We start from the raw sequence: 26031 nt of genomic DNA, 5'->3' as shown, positions 1-26031 counted from the left end.
GTAAATGGAACGTATTTATGTATAACAAAATATTCAGTTAAAAAAAATGATAAAGGTGGTTGATCTAGGAATATATACTCAATGGTAATAGATAGCCTAGAATTCATACAACAAACGAGCAAAGTTAGGAAAACATTATTATCTTTTAAAAACAAAAAAATAATTCTTGAATTTGGTCCAGTGTCAGTAAGTTTTCAAAGCAAAAACCTAGAAGTTTCTGTCTAAATATATATATTTCGCGGTTATATGTAGTTAGTAAGTAAGAAAACAAAGAAAGTTTAAAAAGAACGTTATTTCTTAAATAATTTTTTTGTAGTTTTGGTTTATTTCCAACATTGAACAAAATGCAAGAGGCTCAGTTAAAAAGAAAAACAACTAAGAGATGTTTTGTCTAAAGATACATTTAAAATATAAAGATTTTAAAAATAATAGAACACCATAAAAATTACACCAAAATTACTGAAATCACATTTTTTGCAAAATATTGCCTTTTTTCGACTTGCATGTGCCCTTAATGTTGAACTTAGTTTTGAGGACGTTTTTACTAAACATATTTTAGAGCGCAGCTCTTAGGCACTTGTTTCCAAGTTGAGCGGTGTCGCCGTCGGCTTAACCGCGCGTTGCATTATGGGACGTTTCCCCACTAAAGTTAGCAGGGAAATTTTTCTTCTAAATTTAGCAGGGAAATTTTTCCGCTAAATTTAGCCGGAAAATTTTCCCGCTAAATTTAGCAGGAAAATTTTCCCGCTAAATTTAGCGGAAAATTTTCCCCGCTGAATTTAGCGGGTTAAGTTTCCCCCCTAAATTTGGCAGGGAAATTGATGTGACGTGACCTCAACACCAATTCAGTTTCCCCACTAAATTTAGTGGGAAAATGTTCGATAAATTTCCCGCTAAATTTCATGGGAAAGTCTTCGCTGAATTTTTTGGTAAATTTAGCGGAAATATTTCCCTGCAAAATTTAACTGGAAAATTTTTGCTAGATTTAGCGGGAAATTTAGCGAAAATTTCCCATTAAATGGGAGGGGAGGAGAGGAGGAAGATGGGAGGATACGGAGGGGGAAGAGAGGCACACCCTCCCCTTTGTACCCTCCCCTCCTGAAGAGCTGCTCTCCAATTCGGCATTACAGAGAATTGTAAATGTCTTTTAAGTTTTTCTTTCATAGGCCCATCTTGAGTTATGCTCCTTGGGACGTAAAGGCCCCCTTCTCAGTGAGAGACTGGGTGCAATGGAGTTGCATTACACCAATGTTAAACTTTTGTTTTTCATTTAAAAATAATATTTTGTTTAAACTTTGCTAATTTCTTGTCTTAGTTGCAAGCTACAAATAGGCGTACAGTTTGTAGTTTTAGACCAAGCACCTTTTGGTTTTAGCTTTGAAAACTGAGTATTTTGCAATATTTTCAATACTGGCAATAGAAAAAATTCAAAAATTATTTTTTTGCCTTTAAAAAAAATGTCTTTTTCTAACTTTGCTCATTTGTTTTGTGTTTTGGCCATCTCTAACCATTGAGTACACGTTTTTAGACCACATTTTTGAGTTTCATATTTTTAAAACATCATTTTGCTGTGTGTTTAATATTGTTCTATTCTAGGAAACACTAGTAAGTTTTTTATAGAAATATTTTTTGATATTTGTTTGTTTTTTTCCCAATAACACATAAAGTTTCAAATCTTTATATGGTAGCATGTTTTTCAATATCAAGTTAATATCAAGTTTTTAGGACATTTTTAATGCATCTGCACCTTAAAACACACCGGCATGCATGACAAAACCTATTAGGTAGATAATTTAGAAGAATGTATTGACCTACCAAAAACGGTGTTTATTTTGCAGTCTCGTTTCAGACCTTCCTGAAAACAATTGTGTTTTTGTCATTTGGGAACTGTTTTCCACAAAATTCAAGGCATTGTCAAATATATAAAAAAAGAAATAGTTACAGCAGAACTATCTTGGAAAAAGTACTTTTACATCACCAGTAACATGTAAAAATTTTTTGGACCGAATCCATGAGCGTCAAATTTGGGCGTGGATTGTTTGGCGTGGAACGGCCCTACAGTCTGTTTCCTTAGTCTTATGCTCATAGTCTGGTGCTGAGCATTACTTGTCATAGTTTTACTACAGTTTATTTCCTTAGTTTTAGAGCACAGCTCTTAGGCGCCAGTCTCTGGGCAGCGCAGCGTCGCCGCCTCTGTCGCCATCGGCGTAACCGCATGTTGATGTTTCCCATAATGACGTCACACGTGACGTCACTCAACTTGGGGAAATTTTTTTGCTAAATTTAGCGGGAAAATTTCTCCACTAAATTTAGCAGAAAAATTTCCCGCCAAATTTAGTGGGAAAATTTTACCCTTGTGACGTCGCACATTACGTCACGTGAAATTTAGCGGAAAAATTTTCCCACTAAAATTAGCAGGGAAATTGACGTCACATGACCTCTCGACGCCACTTCAGTTTCCCCGCTAAATTTAGTGGGAAAAGTTTCGCTAAATGTAGCGGGAAATTTAGACAATATTTCTCGCTAAATGGGAGGGGAGCAGGAGAGAAAGAGGGAGGAGGGACATACCCTCCCCTCCGTACCCTCCTGAAGGGCTGCACTCTAATTCGGCATTACAGAAAATTGTAAACGTCTTTCATTTTTTCCTTTGTAGCTCGGTGGCGTGCATTGCTCATCGCAACTGTTTTAGTTTGTTTTCTTAGTCTGTAATGGAAACTGGGCTAACAGAAAATTCCAAAAAAGGACGCTTTTGAAACAACGGTGACCTTGAAAAGGCAAAATGTCTGCAACGCGCTTTGTGTCTGCATCGCGTCTTGCTTGTGCATCACGCTTTGCATCTGCATCGCCCCTTGTGTCTACATCGCGCTTCACGTCGTCTGCCGCAGGCAAGCTGCAGCAGGTCGCGGAGAAGGAGATCAAGGGGGCCCCCTACTCGCTGCTGGAGTTCAACGGCAAGCTGCTGGCAAGCATCAACAGCACAGTGCGGCTGTTCGAGTGGAACGCGGAACGGGAGCTGCACAACGAGTGCAGCCATTTCAACAACATCCTGGCCCTCTATCTCAAGACCAAAGGGGACTTCATCCTGGTCGGGGACCTCATGCGCTCCATGTCCCTCCTTGCCTACAAGCCCCTCGAGGGAAGCTTCGAGGAGGTGCGTTGTCCGACGCGTTACTCCGACCGGCTTGTCCGGCATCCTCAAGCTGCGGATGCAAACACGTCGTATGAAAGATGGTCTTGAAGGCCCGTCCGGGGCGCGTTTCTTTCCTGTACATCACATTGGTCGTATGAAAACCGCCTGCGGACACGTTCGAAGCCTGCATACGTATGAAACGAACATGCTTCGAATGTGCTCAAGGCGTTTTCGCTTATAACTTTTGTCGTCTCGTCTGCAGCGAACGTTGTGTCTTTCGTACAACGTACGGGATTTGTGACTGCAGCTTTACACTGCCCACGCATTGGGGTTTCGCTGCCCTGGCGCTGGTCGGTAGAAGTATGGTGTCTGGAGAGCGTCTTGGACCGATGTACTTGGCGTCCCATCTCACCCGTGCATCGAAAGCGGTCTCGAAACGGCAATGGGTAACGTCGGCTAATGTGACGTGACCTTGGGAGAGACGCCGCAACACGCGGGGCACGTGGTCACGCGATACCTTCGGGCATTGGATCAGCTGGGACAGCTTGTGGCATCCACCACGGTCTGTCGTAAGACGAAACGGAGTATTGTCGGAAATCGGGAGACGAAATAAGGACACGGGAAACATGCAGTCGGAAACGCGTTCCAGGCACCTTCCCACATATGGCCGCTGTTGTGCGAGATGCCTTGATTCGATCTCAAAAAGTCTCCGAGTCTTATCGCTACATCTCAATATGCCTAGAAAAGGAAAAAAAAGTACTATAGGACAGCTAGAAGAAATGCTCCTTTTTGTTCACGAGTGGAACTGGCTGTCGTTTCAGATTGCGCGGGACTACCAGACCAACTGGATGTGCGCCGTCGAGATTCTGGACGATGACACGTTCCTCGGGGCTGAGTCCACCACCAACCTGTTTGTGTGCCAGAAGGACAGGTGAGCTTGCCACAGCCGGCCGTAGCAGTGACTCATGAGTCAACGTAAATCTTGGGAGTCGCCAGATATGCCCAGACGGTAGTAGCAGTGCACAGCTTTGCAAGTCATCGCGTACACTCGGTCACTAGTAGCACTGCGGTTCCAAGTAGAGCCACTGAATGCTGTAAACGACTTGACTTTTGCGACTTTAAAAAAATTGTGTTAACTTGCTAGGCGATTGCATTGCATGCGTGGAACGTTCAGCATTACAAACGTTGATATCACCTTTTAGCAGCATGTCTAGCCTGTTCAGCCAGGCGTCTACGTTCAAGGCGCTCTTCATCAGATGATTTAATGCGTGGCATGTGTTACTTGAAATGATAAACCTGATGATCTTTCAGTACCCACTCCTCTTCTCCAACCTTGCCTACCTCCTCTCCTCACTCCATCCCTGGTCACATGACCTCCCCGTTAACCAATCGGCATCGAGCACCTCACTCCTCCTCTCTCACCCATCAACCAATCGGTGTCGAGCCTTGCGACCACGCTTTCATCCAGACCTCATTTTTGGGCTTCACGAAATGCCGAACAGCTAGCCAAAGAATGTTTCACTTTAAAATATCACTAAAAATTGATCGCCTGAATGTATCACCTCATGGTACTGAATACACACATAGAACTACAAATCGCGGAGTATTATGTCCGCGAATTATTCTCGAAATTGAGACTTCGCGAAATTGGCGAAATAGCGAGTCTGCAAAAATAAAGTTGTCTGCAGAAACCTACTCCTCGGAGTAACGACACTTGTACTGCCTTGGCACTCAAAATCATTGTTGCTAGTGATCTGAAACATTATCCAAAATCGGCGGATGTTGTTTCCCGTCCTCCAGAAACGTTCAAATAGTCCGCGACGGGGCAAAACGATATCGCCCGAGTCTCTTTGACGCCGTATCCAAGGCTCGGGAGGTCGCATTTTCCTCCTGTAACTGTCGCCAGTTGTGCCCGTTCTGCGCTAGGCACCAAAATGGCAGCGACTACGAGACAGCCGGGGAATGGGGTGCCGATGCCGTATGCGTAGCCCAATCAGTGGCTCCAGGCTTGAGCTGCAACATTGGGAGTGAACGGCGTTTGCGTCTCTTTCGTTGCGCTTCAGTGCCGCGACGACAGACGAAGACCGTCAGCACCTGCAGGAGGTCGGCCAGTTCCACCTGGGCGAGTTTGTGAACATCTTCAGGCATGGATCACTAGTGATGCAGCACCCCGGCGAAGCCTCGTCCCCCACCCAGGGATCGGTGCTCTTTGGAACCATTCACGGTGCCATTGGTGAGTTGGGAGTTGAGTCCGCGAGTTGAGTACTAAGGTGTTGGCTAAATTCAACATTACTTTGTTGGATTTCATCACCATTGTGTCGTCGTCTTGTTTCACACTCTGTTGTCAGCCTAGCAGCTTGGGGTCTGATTACTGTACATTTTTTTTGTGCTCGTCTTTGACACTACTTCAGGATTGGTGGGTGATGCTGTAGTCGCAGGGTGTCGGTGGCATCATCTAAGAGCTCCAAAACCTTGCTGTCTTCAACTGCATTAACTTAGTCATTAGTGATACTTGTTTTTTAAATGTGTAAATAGTCTTTATAGAGTAATACACCATCCTTATTGTTAGTGTTTTTATCTATAAATTCATTTTGAATGTTGCTAATGCGACCCCTAAAGGGCTTGAGCTTTCTGTAACATTTCCTTGACACGCAAACACTTGCTCAGTAGAAGCATCTTTTTATTGCACTGCATGCTTGGAAGACGATCGGCAAAGCAGAGTGGTGCTGTTACTTCAAACTCGAAGTGTGTCGCAGTGTTGTTCGCAATCACCTAATCCCAAAAACTTTTTTTTTTTTTTTTTTTTTTTTTATGTTTTTATGAACAATTGGCAGTGAACTTTACCTTCAAAGTCCTCTAATGCATGAAATGCATCATAGAGAATTGGTGTGTCAGGTGACATATATTTTCCCGCTAAATTTAGCGGAGAGACTGAATGATTGTGTGGTAGGTCACGTGGCGTCAGGTCACCTGACATCAACTTTTTCTGCTAAATTTAGCGGGGAAACTGGATTGGTGTTTAGGTCACAAGACGTGAATTTTCCCGCTAAATTTAGTGGGTAACTGAATGGTCACGCGACAGCGATTTCCCACTAAATTTAACAGGGAAACTGAATTGATGTTGACTTATAGTTCAAGTGCCGTCATTTTCCCCAAAGTGTATAGGTTACATGCCGTCAATTTCCCCAAGGTGTATAGGTCACGTGATGCCACTTTTCCCGCTAAATTTAGTGGAAAATGCACGGACAGATGGGCGAACCAAATTTTAAAATAGGGGTTCAAAAGCATCTCGTGCTTTAATAAGCTAATTTCTCGTGCCTTCTCTGGTGCCTTATTTCTTCTGGTTCGTGTGTCTCTCCTTTGTAGGGCTGGTCGCGCAGCTGCCCTCCGACTTCTACAACTTCTTGCTCGAAGTCCAGGGCAACCTAACCAAGGTCATCAAAAGCGTTGGCAAGATCGACCACACCTTATATCCTTTTGTGCGGTCAGAGCTACCCAGGCTCGTGTCGTTCGAGAGAAAACATTGGTTCCAACCTGAAAATGACTTTGAAAGAACTTCGGTAAGGTGGTTACTGCAGGTATGCATAACTGAAACGCCGTTTGATGTAGTTGCGAGTGTTCTCCAATTTCTTTATTTTCAAACGTTTCTGGACGGTGATCACTTTTTATTCTGCTCATGCCTAGTGCTCTCGTTTGTGCGGTGAAATACATGGTTGTCTGAGGGTATAGTTGTTGCACCCTGCAGACAGTGTTGCAACAAGTTTTCGTTGAGCCAACGTTGCCTGCTGCAGCTCTGGTTTCTGTTAGTGTGATGGCTGGGGTTGAAGCACGATTTAAAGTACTATTTTAACTTCGCAAAAACAAAAAGGTGAATAGGAACCTTTCTATAGTAGAATGAGATTTTTCTTGTTTCTTAATTTAGCTCCTAGGTTCCAGGTTTTTTTATACTTTATCTTTGGCAAAATCTAAAGCTTATTGGAGCTTTGTTTCGACTAATCTCCAAATCTCTGAATTTTGGAAGCTCACAGATGCAAAAGAAAGCTCCCTTATTGTGAGTAGTATTTATACCTACTACGGGCAGCATCAGAACTACTAAGTTGTAACATGACTTCTGGTCATCATTACTTCAAACATATTGAAGTTCTTCTCAGGAATCTCTCATTGACGTAAACTCTACCTGTGAGCGTTTTTCGAATTCTTTGAAATTGACGCAAAGTTCTGTACGTCAACAAAGAAAAAGTATGGGAGCAGTAACGGGCATGGCTCTGTTTATCGGGACGACGTGCTTTTTCGCCGCGAGTCGACTAGCGGGGAAGCATCCTTGACAAAGACTGTTCACCTGGCGTTCTTTCTCGACGGAGCGGAAGACGGAGCAAGCGCAAGGGTTCATCGACGGCGACCTCATCGAGAGTTTTCTTGACCTCAGTCGAGACAAAATGCAAGAAGTTCTTCAGGGAATACAGGTGAGGCTGCATTCATATCTTTTTGCAGGGGCAGACATGTGATGGCATTTTCCTAGCCAGCGTCAAAAAGTTGTGCCCTCCCTGTAAAATTTTTAGAAATGAATTGCTTTAAATACATGCATAGACATATATTATGTAATTGCCCAGGTGCGTTTTAGAATTGCACAAATCAGAATTTGATACGCTGGATTATAAAGTTAAGTAGGGTTTCCATTTGGTTCAGGCCCAGTGATGTAGCTAGGCCATCCGGCACCCGAGGCCTTTATGTCTATTGTACCCTCCCCCCCCCCCTCAATTCACTACCCGAGATCGCAACCAACCTGGGGGAGGGGGGGGGGGGGGGCGGAGGGGGGGGGGGGGGGCGGGGGGGGGGGGGGGGGGGGGGGGAAGAGACCACCAGAGCTGGCACCCCCCCATGTGACTGGGACGCTTGGTACCCAGGGCCCGTTGCTATGCCACTGTTCAGGCCTGTCTTCCAAAGCAAGACAGTTTTTTTTTTGCAGCTGACACCAAGATGACTGTGAAGCTCACTCGAACAGTGAATGTCATAAAGCGGTGTCACATACAGTCGCCGAATGATTTTTCGGACTTTGTAGGGATCGAAAAAAAAAACATCCGAATTATAGAACAGTTCGAAAAATGAGCGGATTAAAAAACTTGCCTTTATTATGCATAAGCGGGCTTAAAAAAGCTGTCAATAGTGCCTTGCTTCAAATTACGCCTCCGCTTGAGTTCGGCAACTTCCTCTTGGCTTGAGAATCGCTGCCTTCTTTTCTAGCATTACGGTCAGGTACTTTCCGCGCTTCTTAGCAACACTTCGCAGCGGAGGGAGAACAGATGGGGGCCATGACGTCCAAGCCAGCGTTGTCCGAAAACACGATTCACCAAGAAGAGATGATAGGTGCAAGTCCACGACTGCAGAATGGCGAATGAACAAAAGCAATATGATAACAATGATGATGATGATAATGAAGCTCAGCTAGATAAAAAAAAAGCTGTTGCGTGGCGTCACCTAGTGGTAGGACTTGGCAGTACCGAATTACCGCTGCCATACCAAGCCAGTCCGTGTGCCGCCAACCTAGAATCTAGGATGGCGGCTTCTCGGTGCTGTTTCTCGCTAATCGCTCGCGACGATTTCGTTTGAAAAATTTAACTTTCGGACTTCAAGCTGTCCGAAACTTCGGTCATAAATGTGCACTTGCCTATTTGTATTGGGTAGGTCACGGTTCTTCCTTCAGTTCAGAAATATCAAACTAGTCAGAATCATCGGCGTCCAAAAAATCAATCTGCGACTGTATCTCTACCCAATCCACTTTTTAGGGAAATTTTAGAGTTTGTCTTGTTCCTACTTGCTGTGGTATTACATTCAGTCAGTCATTATTAGTTCATGCGAAGCGTCCCGATGTTTGAACGACACCTTTCGTTGTTTTCTTGTCCAGATGGACGACGGTAGCGGCATGAAGAGGGACGCCACCGTCGACGATTTAATCAAGATCATAGAAGAGCTGAGCAGAGTTCACTGAGTTTCATTTTTCACCCGCGTTTGCATCGCGCATCTTCCCATCTTGTCATCCATTATTACGTACGTTTGCATCCGCGCCTTTCCTGAACTCCGTTTTGCCGAGGAGTTCACAAACTGTGACCGAATTTCTTTGCTTGCTTTTCTGTCTTCTCCTTCCGGTCTGAAGCCGCTTGGTTTGTCGGTTTCTTGCTTCCAATGTCATTACTTCGCGAGTCGGTCGAGTCTGAAGCTCACCCAGGTCAATTATGAAGCCACTTAGTCGCAATTTTTTCTCAATTCCTCGAAGTCATTACACAAACTTCATGTCGCATGCATCAGGCCGACGGCAACATTAAAAGAATGTTAAAATTATGTGGCACGGTTTCGTCGGAAATAGAGTCTCGACAGAAACAAGAAGCTAACATTTTGTGCGTCTGTAGAGATTGCAGGATATGTTTGTAAACAATAATGTACAGTTTTCGTTTTGTTGTTGTTGATTTCTGTCTAACTCGAATTACCTGGCCTAACCTTTTCATTTTCTTTCTAGAGCGATACCATGGACGTACTGAAATAAAGAGTACTTTATACATATAAATAAGTCAGATGTTCATTGCCTTCGTAAAATGTGGAATATGATGAATTTTGACTTTAAAACTAATCAAGCTGTCGGTTGTACGCACAAGAGATCATGGCTCTGCTAAACGCAGTGAATATGTAAGACTGTGATTGCCTAATTTATTTTATGTCTTTTGCATTTACATTTTTAAGTGGAGCAAGGTGCAGTCATTTTGGTACATAGCAGGATCTGCAGGACACAACACAGTGTGCGTAACCAAGTGACTATCAGGGTGCGCCACTTCTCTAAACATAAGGAACCTATATTTCACCTCTGCTGCAAGTATTTGAGATTTAGAAGGTATCTGCATCTCTCATCACTTTGATTGCACATCAGTTGGTAAACATTGGCTTCGTAGATCACCAGTGGGAAAAAATGATACAATGGGGAAACATTTTATTCTTTTACACGACTGCTTCAGATTGTTGATATACACTCACGTTTGGGCAAGTTTTGTAATAAAGGTCCTGGGTTCAAATACAAAAATAGCTTCAAAATTATATTGGGCACTGCTCTTTGCTGTAAGAGATTGTTTGACTAGTACCTAATGCCAACGTAAAAGGTGAAGGGTTCTCTTTGAGTACACTTGTGTAAGGCTGGGGCTGTTCCGAATCATTGCAAGTTGTCAAGGAAGCATCAATTGAAAGGAGATTCGGGGACTATTCTTACCCAAAATTCGACAACTATTTTACATTTCATGCAATATAGATGTCGTCCAGATAATTTGTAGTTTAAAAAACGCTCAACAAAAATGATGCAGCAAAGAAGCTACAGAGGTTGGCAAGGGTGCATAACTTAATGCTATCATAGTGAAGTCTTGAGAGTTGTGGTTGTTTACACATATGAAGATGAAAAGCTGTTCTATTGTACAAGCTGCACTAAGCAGCATCTAAAAACTTTGCAGTAGTTGAAAGTGCTACTCTCATAGGGCGCCATGGCTCATCTATACAACCAATATTGGTAGGCAGTTCTGCACACAACCATTGTAAACATTTGAGAACCGACAACACACACGTTTCAAGACGAAGTTAGGTCTACCTGATGACTGCGTTACATCATGGTCAGCCAATCGAAAAAAAACACAGGCACTAGACATTCCTACTGGCCCCACGTGGTGAGCTCGAGGTTCTTTCAAGTGGCAATGGTGATCGGAACCCCGTTCAAAAGTTCGAGGTCTCGCGGCAGGGGATGGAAGAAGCTGTACACGAGCCTGTAGTGTGACACGTCTTCCGGCTGAGCCATCACCGTGTCCAGAAACTGTTGGATGTCTCGCTTGCGCTTGAGAGCAAGGGACTCGTCCCCTTCAGAGCTGAAGACACTACCTCTCGAGAGCGGGTGAAAGTCGCAAGCGGGAAACTTGCGACTCATCTTGGTGTACAGTTCGAGGAAGTTCTTGTAGGTCCTGATGACCGACTGTGCCGGTGGGAACTCGCGTTCCACGTTGACAACATAGACGTAGTAGCGCTCGGGATGGTAGCGCAGCCTGATGTCCTCCACAGTCAGCTGCACAATCTTCCCCTCGGCAGCAATGCTGAAGTCACGGGGGTTGAAGGAGAGCCTCAGCGCACACTCCCTGGTGTTGGCTCCCAGGCTCGCCAGGTTGTGGATGAAGAAGTTGAAGCTGGTGGCGAGGGTCATGACGCTCTCGCGGATGCGCTTCTCAAAGTGCCGCGCCGCCTGCTCGTCCGTCGCCTCCAGCGACATGGACCGTCGCAGGTATGCGAGCGCGTCCTGGTCGACGTCGGGCAGCCCCGAGTGCTTCATGATGCTGAAGAGGGCGAGGAAAAGGCTGGAGTTGCGTCGCAGGACGTTGTAGGCTTCGCAGCAGAGTCTCACAAACTGTGCCTCTCCGCCGTTCCTCCGGATGACGTAGACCATGTCTTGCGTGAGTGCAAACGGAGCCCTGTCTCTCCTGATTCCCCCAAACGTCTCGGCATGGCCCAAGACCTTCGAGAAATCAATGTGCAGCATGTGGCCCGACGTGGCCAGAAGGATGTTGTCGTTGTGGCGGTCGCCGACGCCCAGGACGTATGTGGCGACGCAGCAACCGGCGCAGGACTTGATGAAGTTGTCGACAGCCGCCTGGTACTGCGGCCTACACGAGTTGTGTTTCCAAAGCCAGTCGGCAATTGTCCTGTTGCTGAACGCTCCCGTGACGCCCGAGTGATTAGTCTGGATGGTCCGTAGCGTCGACACATCCCGGACGGCTTCGAGGAAGCCTCTGCTTTCTCCCGTTGTTGTGCACTTGAACGTGAGCATCTTGAGGTCCATTCCGCTCTCCAGCCAAAGCTTGTCCATGAGGCGAATCACGGTGAGTATGAGAACGTCTTGACGGAGGTCGTCGCCAGCCTTGTAGATTGTTTCAATCTTTTCGGCAGCTTCTTCGGACGACCGGAAGACAAGCTTGACGGGCAGTGTCTTGGAAGGAAACACGCAGCAGGTGTCCACATCGACGGACTCGACGCTTATTGCCGGGTCCAGAGGTAGCCTCAACTTCAGCACCTGCAAAGAGCTGTTGAGCTTGGCAAGCTCTCTTCGCATCACCTCCTCTTTTTGTGAGTCGGCTGCTTGCTTGACGCTCCGCGCGGTTTCGGCTAGCATTTCGTCTGCGACGATCTGTGTCAGGAGGCTGGCCGTGACCTTCTCTCCTGCTACAAAGAAGAGGGCCTTCCGCATGATCAGCGCCCTGTCCCTCATGAGCGGTTCGTTGATCATGCCAGTGAGCCACCAAAAGAGCTGATGAGCGAGGCGGACGCTCTGCCGGGCCCTCCTCAGGAGGAACGTGGCCAAGAAGGAGTCGTCCCAATTTTGGAACCTCAGAGACTCGACCAGCTGCGCAAGGTAGAGGGAGAGCTCGTCACTGCCGACGCTTTGCAGGGATTGCACCGCATACTTCTTGACCAGGCTGTCTGGGAAGGTGGGGGAGAGCAACGTAAGCGACTCTTCCGGACTGAGTGGACACCAAGACCGCACCAGGGTGTAGGTCTCCTCAATGTTTGCTGAATTCCAGCATACCGGGAGCTTCAGCAAATGAGGCAGCAAGCTTGAGAAGTCACAGAGGTGGTGCCGGTGCTCCCAGATCAGGTCGCGAACATAAGTGGGCAAGGGCGTGGAGACATCAGTTACGGTCAGGTCCAGGAAAGTTTGCTGCACGTCGGCACTGAGTTCATGAAACGGCTTTCTGACAACTTCGCGCACGTTTCTGGTGATGGATTTGGCGAGGACTGCCTGGTTCTTGACATGTGGCAGTGTGACTAGCAAACATCCTTTGTTCTGCTCGCTTGCGGAAACGGGACCGCGTGTTGACAGCATTTCAGGGGACCATAGGCCAAGGAGGAACTCGCCTCCATTGAAGTGCTCTCGGTCTGCAAAGATGTTCAGACCTGTCCAACCAAGGACGTGATCAGCTCCATCTCGGTGCCCAACGACCGTCAGATACATCCTCGTTTCTCGGGGAAGGGATCGAATCTGAATGTTTTTGAAGGAAATGTACTCGTCAAAGTTTACACATTGGAAAATTCTTTGCGTCACATACAACCGTCGTGTCGTCTGATAACTAAAGAGTCTTTCGCCGTAGGTTAACGCGCAGTCCACACTGTAGCTGTCATAGTTTTGGACCCAAGCTTTCTGCAGCTGAACCAGCATCTCAACCTTTGGGCTGAACAGTTCGTTAGCATCTACGGTGCGTCTTCGTCGTAAGCTCTCATCGAGAAACTCAACCGTGAATTCAACGCTACGCCTTTGAGAATGCATTGCAAGGAACCTTGCAATTGCAAGTTCAATGTCTTCAACAAACCGTGTCACAAGGAACACCTTTCTGGGGGCGTCGACACCATCTCTATTCTCTGACAGCGTGTCTCTGAAAAAATTTAAGAGGTCTGTAGTTGTCTGGTACAGTTCACTTGTCTCCGTGTGGTTCAACAACTGGCAAAGTTCTGTCACACTGGCTCTGATGTCCCCTGCTGCCTTGACGAGATCTCCGCCAACCGACAGAGCGACGCCTATGAGCTCTTCTACCTGGGACTCGAAAGTCTCCAAGGCATCCCTGACGGCAACAAACGTTATCTTCTCCGAGACATCAATGTCCAAATCACAACTCTCGCTGGTCACTAATGTCCATGGCTTCTGCACATTGTCCAGATTTACAATAGTCAACCAGGCCACTTTGCCGACACGTCTACAGGTGCAGATGTATGCATAGTCGCTGAGTAGGGTATCGTTGGACAAGTACTCATCAAGGCCGGTCACCTTGAAGACATACTTTCCGGGACTGCCCAGGAATGGCTGGATGCTTTCCACAAGGTAGCCCACCCTTGTAGCTGCCGGACAAGAGAAACACACTGGCTTGTGGAGTTGTTCAGAGAAGATTTTGAGCTTGACGTCGAACGTCTCTTCCGAGTTGTTTTGCAACGTAGGGCTGATTAGAAGCCCCGAATAAGGACTGTCTTCTGGTTGCACGTCACACACGAGATGCTGCAGTTTCCTCAGGAGCCTCTGGCTGTGGTGGTTTGGCTGTTTCTTGACCAGCCTTGCCTGCACAAACTTGAAGAAGTGGGACATGGTTGGCGCTCCCAGACTGTCCAAGGTCGTCGCGGGCCGCAGCGGCCTCGGCAGCACCTTGTGCCTCCGGTAGCCTGGTAAGGATTGAATTTTTTTGTTTTAGAATGTGGACAGTCACCATCAAACTATGAAATCTGGTTTATGGTCATTTTTAGCCCTGCCTTTATGGTTGATTTCTTCATGGCCGGTGTTACCGAATTGAGCTACTGCTCTGTCACTGTAGAAAAGCCTGAAATGGTGACATCTCGGTTGTAAGTTCTGGACGGGCGGCGGAGAAAAGCTCACCGGAGAAAAGCTCACCGCAAAACCGGCAGATGCGGAGAAAAGCTCACCGGCCTTTCAGCGGATGCGGAGAAAAGCTCACCAATATTTTTTTAGCTTAGCTTGATTCTGCGTCAAACTCTTGATTCTAGCTTGATTCTGTAAAAATATGTCCTCGTTTTTGTAATATTCTTGAGGTTCATTGGGCATATTTACTAATTCCTCAAAAATTAGTAATCACCCATTCTGTAAATTAATGAAGCCACAAGTATAAAATCAGAACATTGTACACCGGTAAAAAAAGGCCACAATTTATTGACAGCTGAGGGTGCGCCGTCGGTAGCTCTGTCAGATAAAGAGGTTTGTTTTTTGCGAGCTAATATGAATAGCGGTGTATGAATCGCTTGAGGTCCAAATATTGTGTAGCGCCTAATAGATAAGTAGATGTTTGTTAATGCAATCAGTGTCGGCTACGCTGTTTTCGTTCTGTTAATTTCACTAACAAAACTTTAGTTGCGAGAACAGCTTCGTCGTGTCGTGTTTGTTGTCTTCACTCCGTCGTCGTGGTTTGAGCGGTTTTCATCGTGTATAATGTTTACAAACTCGCCCAATTAGCTACCTACCTTACAAAAGACTAGTTCTTATATAGCTTACGAGTAACGACGGTGACAGTGTGCACTTCTAAATGTCATGGGTGGCTCACCGTAGAAGGCACTATCACACGAAGGCGGCGTGTGGAAACACCAGCACGAACGGCTAGAAAACGTGCATGTCCGTGAAAGAAGCCTCGATATCCTATTGACTGTTTTATTCTGTTTTCAAATGTTAACAAACGCTTCAAAGAGAATTTCAGGCACCGCGTTGTTGCGCATGCACTTTTGGACTTTCGGCATTTACACCTTTGATTTTTAGGTTTTAGGCAGTCATCATTACGTTATTTTAACTTTTTCCTATTCTTCAAGTTCATAAAGATTTTAGTTGTTAGGCTTTCGTTGCATAGAGAGTAAGCCACAAAAATTACTCGCCCGCAATTATTAATTTGGGAGCAATGTACCCAATAAGCTTAACAAATGTTACAAAAGGGGACATTTTATTTTTGACAAAGCTGACGAATTTTAATGATAATAAATTGGTGTATGTTACGCACGATCCAACGGCCTCCATATAAAAAGAAGAAAAAATATCGGTGAGCTTTTCTCCACATACGCTCAATGGCCGGTGAGCTTTTCTCCGCATCCGCCGGTTTTGCGGTGAGCTTTTCTCCGGTGAGCTTATCTCCGGTGAGCTTTTCTCCGGGATTCGTTCTGGACTGTGGTTGGGGTTTGCTTTCTCCTTCATTCTCTTTCTGGGAACAAGTAATTTTTGGGTCCCCCGTAGACTATAAATTCAGACTAGCATTAAAGATAAACAAGACAGTATGTTTAATAAAATAATGATGCACAGTCTTTGCATCCTGAACATTCTTTTTTTTAACCTACTTTATTTTGACGTGCTTAATCAATAATTTTGCTAAATGCCAGATTCTAGAATATTTATTTATTTATTTATTTATACTGTCCGCTGCCATTTGGCAGCCAAGGCAGGAGAGGGCACACAGGGCAACACACAAGACGAAAACTATATTACATGCTGGTGAAAGAAAAAGCATCTAGGACTGCATATCTAAGAAATAACGCTGTAATGATAAGGAAAATTCCTGAACGGACGAGACATTGGAAATGCTGGCAGGGAGACTATTCCATTGGTTCGTACGAAAAAGTTTTTTTCTGCTGTAAGGTGTGACGGGATGTGTTAAATTGCATAAATCTGTCAAATGAAAGGCGAGATGATTCATGTACAATGGTAAACAGAAGCTTTAGACGATTAATTTTGCGCCGGGTTGAAAGAAGCTCAATTTTCGACCTATTGTGCAAGTTAGTGATAGAACTCATTCTTCTGTACACTCGTTGTAAATGAAGCGCAGTGCTTTCTTCTGTACCCCCTCGAGTCGATCAATATTAAGTTTAGTCGCAGGGTCCCAAACAACATTAGCGTTTTCTAAAACAGGTCGTACTGTCGTGTAGATTGCATGGCTTGGTTGCAGGGGTACTGTGCTTCAGCCGCCTCTTCAATGACCATAGCTTTGCTGATGCCTTCTGAGCAGTCCAGGATCTATTCCCACTGAGGTTCGAGGAGATAATGACACCTAAGTATTTGAATTCGTACACAACTTGTAAAGGGGAGTTTTGTATGCAACAGTTAATCCCAACGGTGACCTTTTGCGCGTTACTCTCATTTGTACACTTTTCAAACTGCAGGTTTAGCAACATTTGCCATTCGTTACACCATTGACAATTGTTGAAGCTATTTCAGTAAAAAGCACACAGTCCTCCGCAAAAAAACCGGCAGTGTATACGCTCATCAACCGTCAAATCGTTTAGAAAAGCAAGAAAGAGCAGTGGGCCCAGCACCGATCCCCCCATCTACTTCAACGAACTGATGACGGTTGCTCAAGTAAGAATCCAACCATCGCAAGAGCTTATCGTTCCCTAGAATCACTCTTAGCTTGATAAGTAGTTTGCTGTGTGACACGCGATCAAAAGCCTTGGCGATATCTAAGAATACTACATTTATTTGCCCCCCCCCCCCTTTTTTTTTTTTTTTTGTCAACTACTTTTTTAAGTTTATTTACTATATAAAGGAGCTGAGTTACCGTAGAGTAGCCACGCCGGAAACCATGCTGGCTCTCTGATAAAAAATTATTCGATTCAAAATGTGACATGAGATGACTAAATAAAAAATGCTCTAGAACCTTGCTGCACGAACAGAGCAAGGAAACGGGCCTATAATTCGATGCGTCATGTTTATCTCCTTTCTTATGAATGGGTATAACTTTTGCCACTTTCCACTGTTTAGGCACCACCCCTCTCTCTAGCGATCTGCTTTAAATTAGAAAAAGAAACTTAGAACACCCCTCAGCGCACCTTTAAAAAAAAAAAAAAAAAAAAAAACGAATGAGGAATTTTGTTTGGACCGCAAGACTTTTTTGCATTCAAATTTAGTAATGCAGAGGAGATTCCCTCCTCTGATAGTTGTATGTCTGATACGTGAGCGAGTTTAATCGAGAACTCAGGAACGAAGTTGTCACTTGTGGTGCACCGCATTTTGAAAGGTGCACCATAGTTCGTCTACATCGCATCCCGGAACTGAAGCCCTATCAGCAAATCTGTCGAACGATAGCTCGATACTTTCGTCTTGTGCTCTAATATAGTCCTTAAACTCCGATTTCTTGTCAGGATAACGTTTGGGGACAAGTCCCGGACAATCAAAAACAACCATATATGGTGGTCGGATAAGCCATCTGTGACCACACAGTGATCATCGGCAACTTACAAATTCTGGGAAACAAAAACAAGGTCAAGAATCGAACTAGTAGAATCTGTGATGCGAGTGGGACTTGACACTGTTTGTGTTAGATTGTATGCGAAGGCTATATCAATTAAAGCATCGGAATGGTTACAAGAGGCCACTGTGGTCATCGAAGGCCAATCGATGTTTGGGAGGTTAAAGTCACCCCCCCCCCCCCCCCCCCCCATAATTATATTCATGAAACTCTTAGATTGCTCCTGTCTGGAAGTTCATACATCACAGCTATGCCAGCACTTGGTGGCCTGTAAACAGCTCCAACAAGAAGAAATGAGTTACGGAAAAAAAAAGTTTCACGCATAGAGCCTCAACTGTGAACTTCGTATTTAGCTGGAAAAAATCAATGCTATTTTTGATAACGATTGCGACCCCCCTCCCCGGGAAGGAACGGTCCTTACGAACAATTTTATAAGACTGCGGAACAATCTCAATAAGCAGACAAAATTTTTCAATATATATATATATATATATATATATATATATATATATATATATATATATATATATATTGCATCTTTTTCTTTTCTTTTTATTAAGTTTGCATTTTTTTATTTTTGCGAGCCAAGCATTAAGTTGTTTACTGTATTTCATGGCAAAAAGGAAGACATTTATCTCAGTTTATGTCTTCTTATTAGCAACTGGAACCTTGATTAGTTTCACGTTATTCAAATAGTCTTCTAGGGTCGTCTTGTCCCCTTTCAAAAGAGCAAACAACAGTAGGGAAGATGGGTCATAATGACTAACGTAAATGTCGCTAAATTTATAAGAAATCTTTCCCTCTATTTGTTACTGTCGAACCCAATCATTAATACCCCGAGTCATCGCCCACCGCACTTTTTGCGCGAATATCGATTTCCCAAAAAAAATACCGAGTGATCGCCCACCTCTACAAGTACCCCAACGCGGACCCCGGAATTGCGAACATTCATCCCACCCGAATGACGAGGCCGCGGACCTTACGGTTGGAGGACGTCCGTGACAAAGTAAAACGAAGACGAATTTTCTCCCCGATTTCTGCGACCCCAAAGTCTGAGCTTGTTTGGCTTACAAAAAAAAAAAAAAAAAATCGTTAAAAAAACAACAAAAAACAGTAGGATAACACAAGCAATATCCCATTCAGGGATCGTAAGGTCACCGAACGCCCCCATATCCTGCAATGTAACCGCGGAGTGTAAGGTCAGAATCCGTCTCCGCCAAAGTAAGGTCACCGCGCGAATTTTTTTTTTTTCTCCCGAAACGTGGCGACCGCGTCTGGAAAGGGTTGTGCAATGTTTAAGAAAGCCAACGGGTAAACAAAAGCTCGAGGTACACCTAAGCATTTCTTACGAGCTGTGAATGCGAAAGCATGCAAGCCGCTCGTCCGCTCCCTTTGTCCTCTGCTCGTTCGCTCCCTTTGTGGTCTGCTGCGGACTAGCGCGCGCGCGCTTCGGGATCTCGGAGGCCATGGCGCAGCGGCCAGTGAGAGCCCCGTCGACGCGCGCCAGCCAATGGAACCGAAGGCGCGGAAACCAGGAGCCGTTTTCGTGCTTCAAACTGATGACGTCAGCTCGCTTCATGAGACAATTAATGCTTTTGCATTCATAAAGATTTGCTGGAACGCCTCACAGAAACGTTTGTAAAGCGTCCCATTTCGAGCTCAGTGTTCGTGGTGCCGTCCACGCCACGCAGCAACGCCGCCCCAAACCGGTTGATAGCAGGCCGCGCACGGATGCACGCAGTGAACAAGAAAGTTTCGCAAGGGCACGTCGCGTGTGTGTGATTGACAGGCGCCCAACTTGGCCCTATGCCGAAGTATTTGCAACGCCGGCTTTCCCGCTTCCCTAGCATCGCTATTCGTCGTTTCTTTCGCTGCTCGCTCGTTGCGTCTGATTAATCTTTTTTTTTTCTTCTTTTTTTTTTTTTTTAATGTGAAAGCATTAAAGGGATACTTTAACGAAATTTGAAATATATCCGTCGTGTTCAAAAATAGGTTGAATATGATCCACAATATCCGTAAATGACAATCGCACGTTTGTATTTTGAGCCTGGTGGCTGTGTTTTTTGTTATAAACGGCCCACTCTAGCAAGCGCTCGGAGAAGGCCCAGCTTAGAGCACGTGACATTCGACGCAATCGTGACGTAGGTCGGCTCGGGACGAGCAAAGCTACGGCGAGGCTAACGTCGAGGGGATGGCCTAGTTGTTCCAGCCACCGAAGCGGCTGCTTTTGTACGAATTTTGAGTGACGGTTAATCTTCTATAATCTTGTAGGGTGACAATAGCTACTTCTGGAACACACAAAAGGGATTCTCGGGAAAACGGGAGTTCCTCCTTCCCCTCTTCTCTCGTGGCCGGAGGCGAGACACTCACCATCAGTAGCTGTCAAGGTTCCTAGACGAGCATTACAAACGAGGCGTTAGCGACATCCATCAGGAGCTCTTCGCTAATCGTTTAATTCGTTTTAAAATTTCTTTTCGTGACGTTTTTAACAAGATATTGGTGTGTTCGATGTGATACTGCTCCTTTGAACACACATACACCATAAAATAGGCGCCGAAATTTCGTTGTAGTATCCCTTTAACTGTCTCATGGAGCGAACTGACGTTATCAGTCTGAAGCGCGAAAACGGCAGATGGTTCCATTGGCTGGCGCGCGTCGACGGGGCTCCCATTGGTCGCTGCGCGCGTCAGTTTCCACCACCGCTCACCCCACGGCGCTGCGTGTCCATCAGCGCGGAGCGTCCAAGGTCACCAGGGGAGCACACGCGCCGACCGGCGACGAAAAGTACGCAGCAGACGACAAAGGGAGCGGATGAGCGGCTTGCATGCTTTCGCATTCACAACTCGTAAGAAATGCTTAAATGTATTTTCTTTTTTAATAACGGAAAGAACATAGCGGTGTTAGAGCCGCGACCGCGAAGCGCGACAATGATTGGCTGGTGGAAAGGTCACGCGTAATCAACGCTGATTGACTGATACCCGACTAGTGCCAGTATCTTCGTTTAATGAACTGCTATGAAGAGCGTCGAGAGCGTAGGCGCCTGGCTCGGTAACGTTCCGGAGCGATGCCGGAACCTTTTACGTGTAAAATTCTGATTGTGATTATAATGAAAATACCTTTGTCTTACCTGAACGAAGATACTGCCGCATCGCATCATTGGATCATGACTTAACCCAGATGAAAAGAAGTGTGGTGATTCTTTCGACCAAATAAATTAATTGCAAACAAGAAAGGAACCAATATTGCATTCCAAAATCACAAAATTCTTTTTGCTAAAATAAATATTTTTTTTTTTTGCCAGCAATTTATCTTTTAGTCAGTTAGTGTTTATGTTCCCGAACCTAATGTAATTGAAGAATGGAAAGAAAGAAAAAAAATAAGAGCATCGGTAACTAACCATGCTTGCTTGGTATAAACTTCTTATCTGGTATCGCTCGATTTGAAGTTTCCACAACCGAATTTCTGTTACATTTATTGACTAAAATTATGTATTTATTCATTACTTGACGAGTCCTATATTTTGAAGTTGTATTTTATACCAAAAGGCATATAATTTACCAGCCACCGTTACCAAAATCTGCCAAAATAGGGCCGAACGCTATGTTCCCAATTTTCGGGAATTAGCTTTGAATGGTCATCAGGAGGAGAAACAAACAACGTAATAATCTCCAGCAGTGTGCCCATTTTCAAAAAAACGTGAAACAAACTAATGAAAAGTCCTAATGATAAATATCTTCAACAAAAGTTCTTAGCTAAAAAAAGGTGTGTGTGTGTGTGTGTGTGTGTGTGTGTGTGTGTGTGTGTGTGTGTGTGTGTGTGTGTGTGTGTGTGTGTGTGTGTGTGTGTGTGTGTGTGTGTGTGTGTGTGTGTGTGTGTGTGTGTGTGTGTGTGTGTGTGTGTGTGTGTGTGTGTGTGTGTGTGTGTGTGTGTGTGTGTGTGTGTGTGTGTGTGTGTGTGTGTGTGTGTGTGTGTGTGTGTGTGTGTGTGTGTGTGTGTGTGTGTGTGTGTGTGTGTGTGTGTGTGTGTGTGTGTGTGTGTGTGTGTGTGTGTGTGTGTGTGTGTGTGTGTGTGTGTGTGTGTGTGTGTGTGTGTGTGTGTGTGTGTGTGTGTGTGTGTGTGTGTGTGTGTGTGTGTGTGTGTGTGTGTTTTACAGATGCGTGCGTACCAATTAATGTAAAGGAAATTTTCATTTCTACAAATGCTTGGCGGGCTAATGTGCGAAGCCTGATATTTGGACCCGAGGAATAATCAAAATATGTGCACAGGAAAGGCAGCAAAACGCCAGTTATGTATTGTCTTTAAATTTATTCTATGAGAATGCAACTGTACGTTCAGTAGTGATGGGCCGAACTTTTGCCGAATCGAAAGTTCGGCGCCGAATCTTGGGATTCGAGAAAAGCCGAACTTTTGCCGAACTTCTCTAAAGATTCGGCAAAAATACAATGTTACCATACGCAACCTGGCGAAAAAAGGTTTTATACATTTTTTTTTCTTAAAGGGGCCCTGCAATCATATTTAAGTGTCTACCTTTTTTTCGGTTTCTACGTCTCTTGGGGTTGGGGCAAGCCAGCGGGCACGGAGAGAGTAACTAAATATCAGTGCGTCATATTTTAACCGGACGACGCGGAAATCTCCTCCACCGACGAGGGCGACCCACGGTACCGAAAGCGCGCAAAATGTGACGTCTTTGGTCCTGGGCTTGCCACTGGTCAAAGCCGCTAAGAGCTTTTTTTTAGTCGAGATACAAAATATAAGTGTCGCGAACCGTTCCAATTATGTATGAAAGTAGTTTTTGTTCACTATTTTATATCAGAAAAGAAACAAATGCAGTTTAGAAAGTACGGAAACAAGAAATGACCCGTCGACATACCCGCCACCAAGCGGCGGAAAAAAACGGCGCATACTAGAAAAGGCTAGTGGGATGAGGCTACGACAAACGAGGAGCGTAGAAAGGTCCCGGATGTACGCGGCGGCGCTGTGGTCGTATACCGGCTCAAGAATCCGACCGGTTCCGAGCGTTCCGAAGGCCTTCGGCGCGGGCCCTGTTGGCGATTTGGCCATTTGGCGGTGCGTCAGCGCGAAGTGGCTCGCGTTCTGAACTGATCTTTACCCCGTGTTTGCTGTCGTTTGTGGCCAATGAAATTTTAATGCGGAATTAGTGTTTAGTCGCGCTGCAAATGCAATACGAGCTGCCCTGGCCGCCCGCTTCATACAGCCTATCCAACACATGCTTTAGTGGCGCCCTCTCGCGCCGTCGACACGGAGTGCGGCAGCCGTGTGCGCTCGATGAGCTCACTACTCCTCCTCTAGTTCAAGGCCACTCACGGCTGGACCTACGACGTCATGAAGGAGGTTATTTTTTGCTTGTTTTTGTAATTCTAATTTGCCTATAGCTTTTAAAATAAAGCGAAATTTGAGAAAAGAAAAGTTGGATTAAGTTACTACGTTCACTACGCTCAGGTTCAGTTCAAATTAAAAACCAGTCAAAAAGTCATTGCAGGGCCCCTTTAACCTAAATGCAACATGAAATACATATTGACTCGGTTATTACTAAATAAGGTGATATTCTACGAGATAATTGTCTCGGTTTCGTTTTTGTGTTTTCATTGGCAATTTTAGTGACTGCTTCCAGAAGTGGTGTGACAATGAGGTTGGGTAGTGGCGCAGTCACGAATCACGTTACGAGAGTTTCGGTTTCGAAACATCATCACTCATCAGCGCAAGCCTGCAAGTGTGTGTACATTGTTAAAAAGAAGGCAATACCGCTGCGGTCTTGTTTTGTCTGGGAGTCACCGTTTCTTGCGCAAAAAAACGAATGCAACGCTTGCTGAGTTTTTACCAGAAGAGATAACAATATTATTGTAAATGTACGTGATTTTCGATTTCAGTCAGCTTGACGTCAGCTTTGCATGAAAGTGTGCGTCCAACATTCGCAACGTCTCTTTTTAACCTTTAAAATGCCGGTTTCCGGTGTTGGGACACACATTGACGTTTAGGGAGATGGGGAGAGTTAGGAATGATGGATGTGCCACGTCGAGCATTATAGTTGTGTTTAGTTTTATGCAGATAGATGAAAATCTCGAAATAACGCTAATTGAAAAAGCAACATTATTTTGTTTTTGCACGTACCACTTCTGAGCCGAAAACAGGATTGTGATAATTGCGAATAGTGGTTTAAAGTAATTGTCAGCCTATGTTTCAACTATACTCAGTTTCACCTATGTTTTACCGCAGCGAAGGCTGGAAGCGCGAGCTCATAGCGTTGACAGCTGCACGAGAGCTTGTGCCGCCGAGATCTGCCCCAGAGCAAGGAGCTTGCGCTTACAGCCTTTCCTGCGGTACAACATAAGGTGAAACAGAGTATACCTCGTTGCATCACTGGAAAGGTAAAAGGAAAATTACGTGGGGGATCGGTGGCCGAGTGGGCTAGCGCACACCAGCTCGGAGCACGTGGAGCGAAAGCTTGTGCTGCAGAACTCAGAAATGCTGGGTTCCACCCACCGTGGTTCCACCCCTGCCCGCTTCGATCTGGATGAGCATCGTACCAGCCTGTGGTGGTTGTACCGCACTGGCTCGTGGTTGTACCGCACTGGCTAAATTTTTCATCTACAGCTGGGAGACTCGTTGTCCGTTGAGGCCAGACCAAGTTCTCATACACACAACCATTTTTTTTTTCTTTTTTTTTTTTAAGATTACGTTATCCAGAATGTACCGCATCATATTTGTCATTCGTGCAATGGACTGCGTAAATTCCTGGTCGATCTTCTACTTTTGGGGCAGAACATATTGAAGAGAACCACACTCGCTCACAAACGCACAGGTGCTGCCTACCCCACACCGCGCTGTAACCGCTGGTTGTACTATACTGTACTATGGTAACCGCATGACTGCACGCCGTTCATTTGGAATCGATGGCTCCGTTGCGTCTTCGCGCGTGCGCAGACATTTGCCGAACTTTCGCCGAATCTTTGCCGAACTTTTCTCCAAAAGTTCGGCATTTGTCGAACTTTGCCGAAAAAGAAGTTCGGCAGATTCGGTCCATCACTAATGTTTAGTTTCCTTTCTATTTCATGTTTTGGCCAGTGGCCTGCCTTTTCTGCGTGTACATACATATCCGTCGTCGTCTCCTTTTTGGACTTGACTTTCGGTAGTGTCGATAGTCAGCGGAGAGCCAGCTATCGATACAACTATCCAGAGTTGACTGACTGCCGACAGTTCATCGATAGTTCACTATCGACAGTTCATTATCCACAGTTTTTTGGGGAAAAAAAAGCTAACGATACTGTAGATAGTTAATTTTTCAATATTTTTTTGCGCAACTAAAGCTCGGTCGCCTGCGAACGGACCCGAGGTAAACTTTATTTATTTATTTTTTTATATAGGAAGAAAACTACGCTTTAAAATGTTACACCAAAAAAGAAAAAAAAAAAAAACTGACTTGCTTAGTGCACATTTGGTGAAAGTTCAAGGTTTCTATGTGCCGGCGCCGATTTTTCATGCTCGTTTTACAACGTCAGATCCGCTTCTGCCACCCTCCTTCATTTGTTAGATAATAACACGCACAATTTAATATGTGCAGTGTTTAGCCACGGTGTCAAAGAACTGCTGAAACAAACAAAAACAGCCCTCCGAAGTTGTGAAAAACTAAGAACTCGTGAGGACTTCACGACGTTATTAAAACACGTAATCAGCAATTTTAATCTCATCTGCTCGTAGAGGGTGGATTTTCTCTGAATCAAAGCCGACAGCGTTTTAATTTTATACCATAATATGAGTGCTACGCTCTTAACCTAAATCCCCCCCCTTTTCCAATCTATCTGTGTGTGCCAACCGCCCGTAGAAGAAAAAAAAAAAAAAAAAAATCTCCAACGGTTAAAGGGAACGATTGCGATATTTTTTTTTTTCCCCAAATGGCCTACAATTCCTTAGATATCCAGTCACGGCTGATCGAAAGCAAGCTCGCCAAACCAACAGAAACCGGAGAACTGAACGAACCCTGTTTAAAGAGAAGTACAGTACCATTTCGTCGTGTCATAGTAACTCCGTCACTCACATTCCAAGGCCGGACGCAACGGTGGCTCTTTCTTGCCCGGTTCAACGGGAACACTGCGGTAGCGC

At 45.1% G+C, this 26031-nt stretch overlaps 2 protein-coding genes across 2 annotated transcripts in view; one reads left to right on the top strand and one right to left on the bottom strand.

Annotated features, from left to right (window-relative positions):
* Positions 1-9689, top strand: part of LOC121833229 (DNA damage-binding protein 1-like) — a 42845-nt gene extending 33156 nt beyond the window's left edge. Inside the window, exons 19-24 of the mRNA XM_042286364.1 lie at positions 2886-3151; positions 3952-4061; positions 5194-5363; positions 6497-6599; positions 7470-7593; positions 9033-9689. Coding sequence (XP_042142298.1) covers positions 2886-3151; positions 3952-4061; positions 5194-5363; positions 6497-6599; positions 7470-7593; positions 9033-9116 — 857 coding nt within the window. The 3' untranslated portion in view covers positions 9117-9689. The remainder of the gene's footprint in view (positions 1-2885; positions 3152-3951; positions 4062-5193; positions 5364-6496; positions 6600-7469; positions 7594-9032) is intronic.
* Positions 8234-26012, bottom strand: LOC121833228 (phosphatidylinositol 4-phosphate 3-kinase C2 domain-containing subunit alpha-like). Its single transcript, XM_042286363.1, has 2 exons — positions 25933-26012; positions 8234-14344 (listed from the first exon to the last, which is right to left on the bottom strand). The coding sequence occupies exons 1-2, from the start codon at positions 25946-25948 to the stop codon at positions 10842-10844; spliced, it is 3519 nt and encodes a 1172-aa protein (XP_042142297.1). The 5' UTR covers positions 25949-26012; the 3' UTR covers positions 8234-10841.
* Positions 26013-26031: the final 19 nt, after the last annotated feature.

The sequence above is a fragment of the Ixodes scapularis genome, unplaced genomic scaffold (assembly GCF_016920785.2).
Source record: "Ixodes scapularis isolate PalLabHiFi unplaced genomic scaffold, ASM1692078v2 PGA_scaffold7__128_contigs__length_106722199, whole genome shotgun sequence".
NCBI classification, from domain to species: Eukaryota; Metazoa; Arthropoda; class Arachnida; order Ixodida; family Ixodidae; genus Ixodes; species Ixodes scapularis.
Note: the sequence above shows the minus strand (reverse complement) of the source record. Positions and strands in the feature narration are given on the sequence as shown.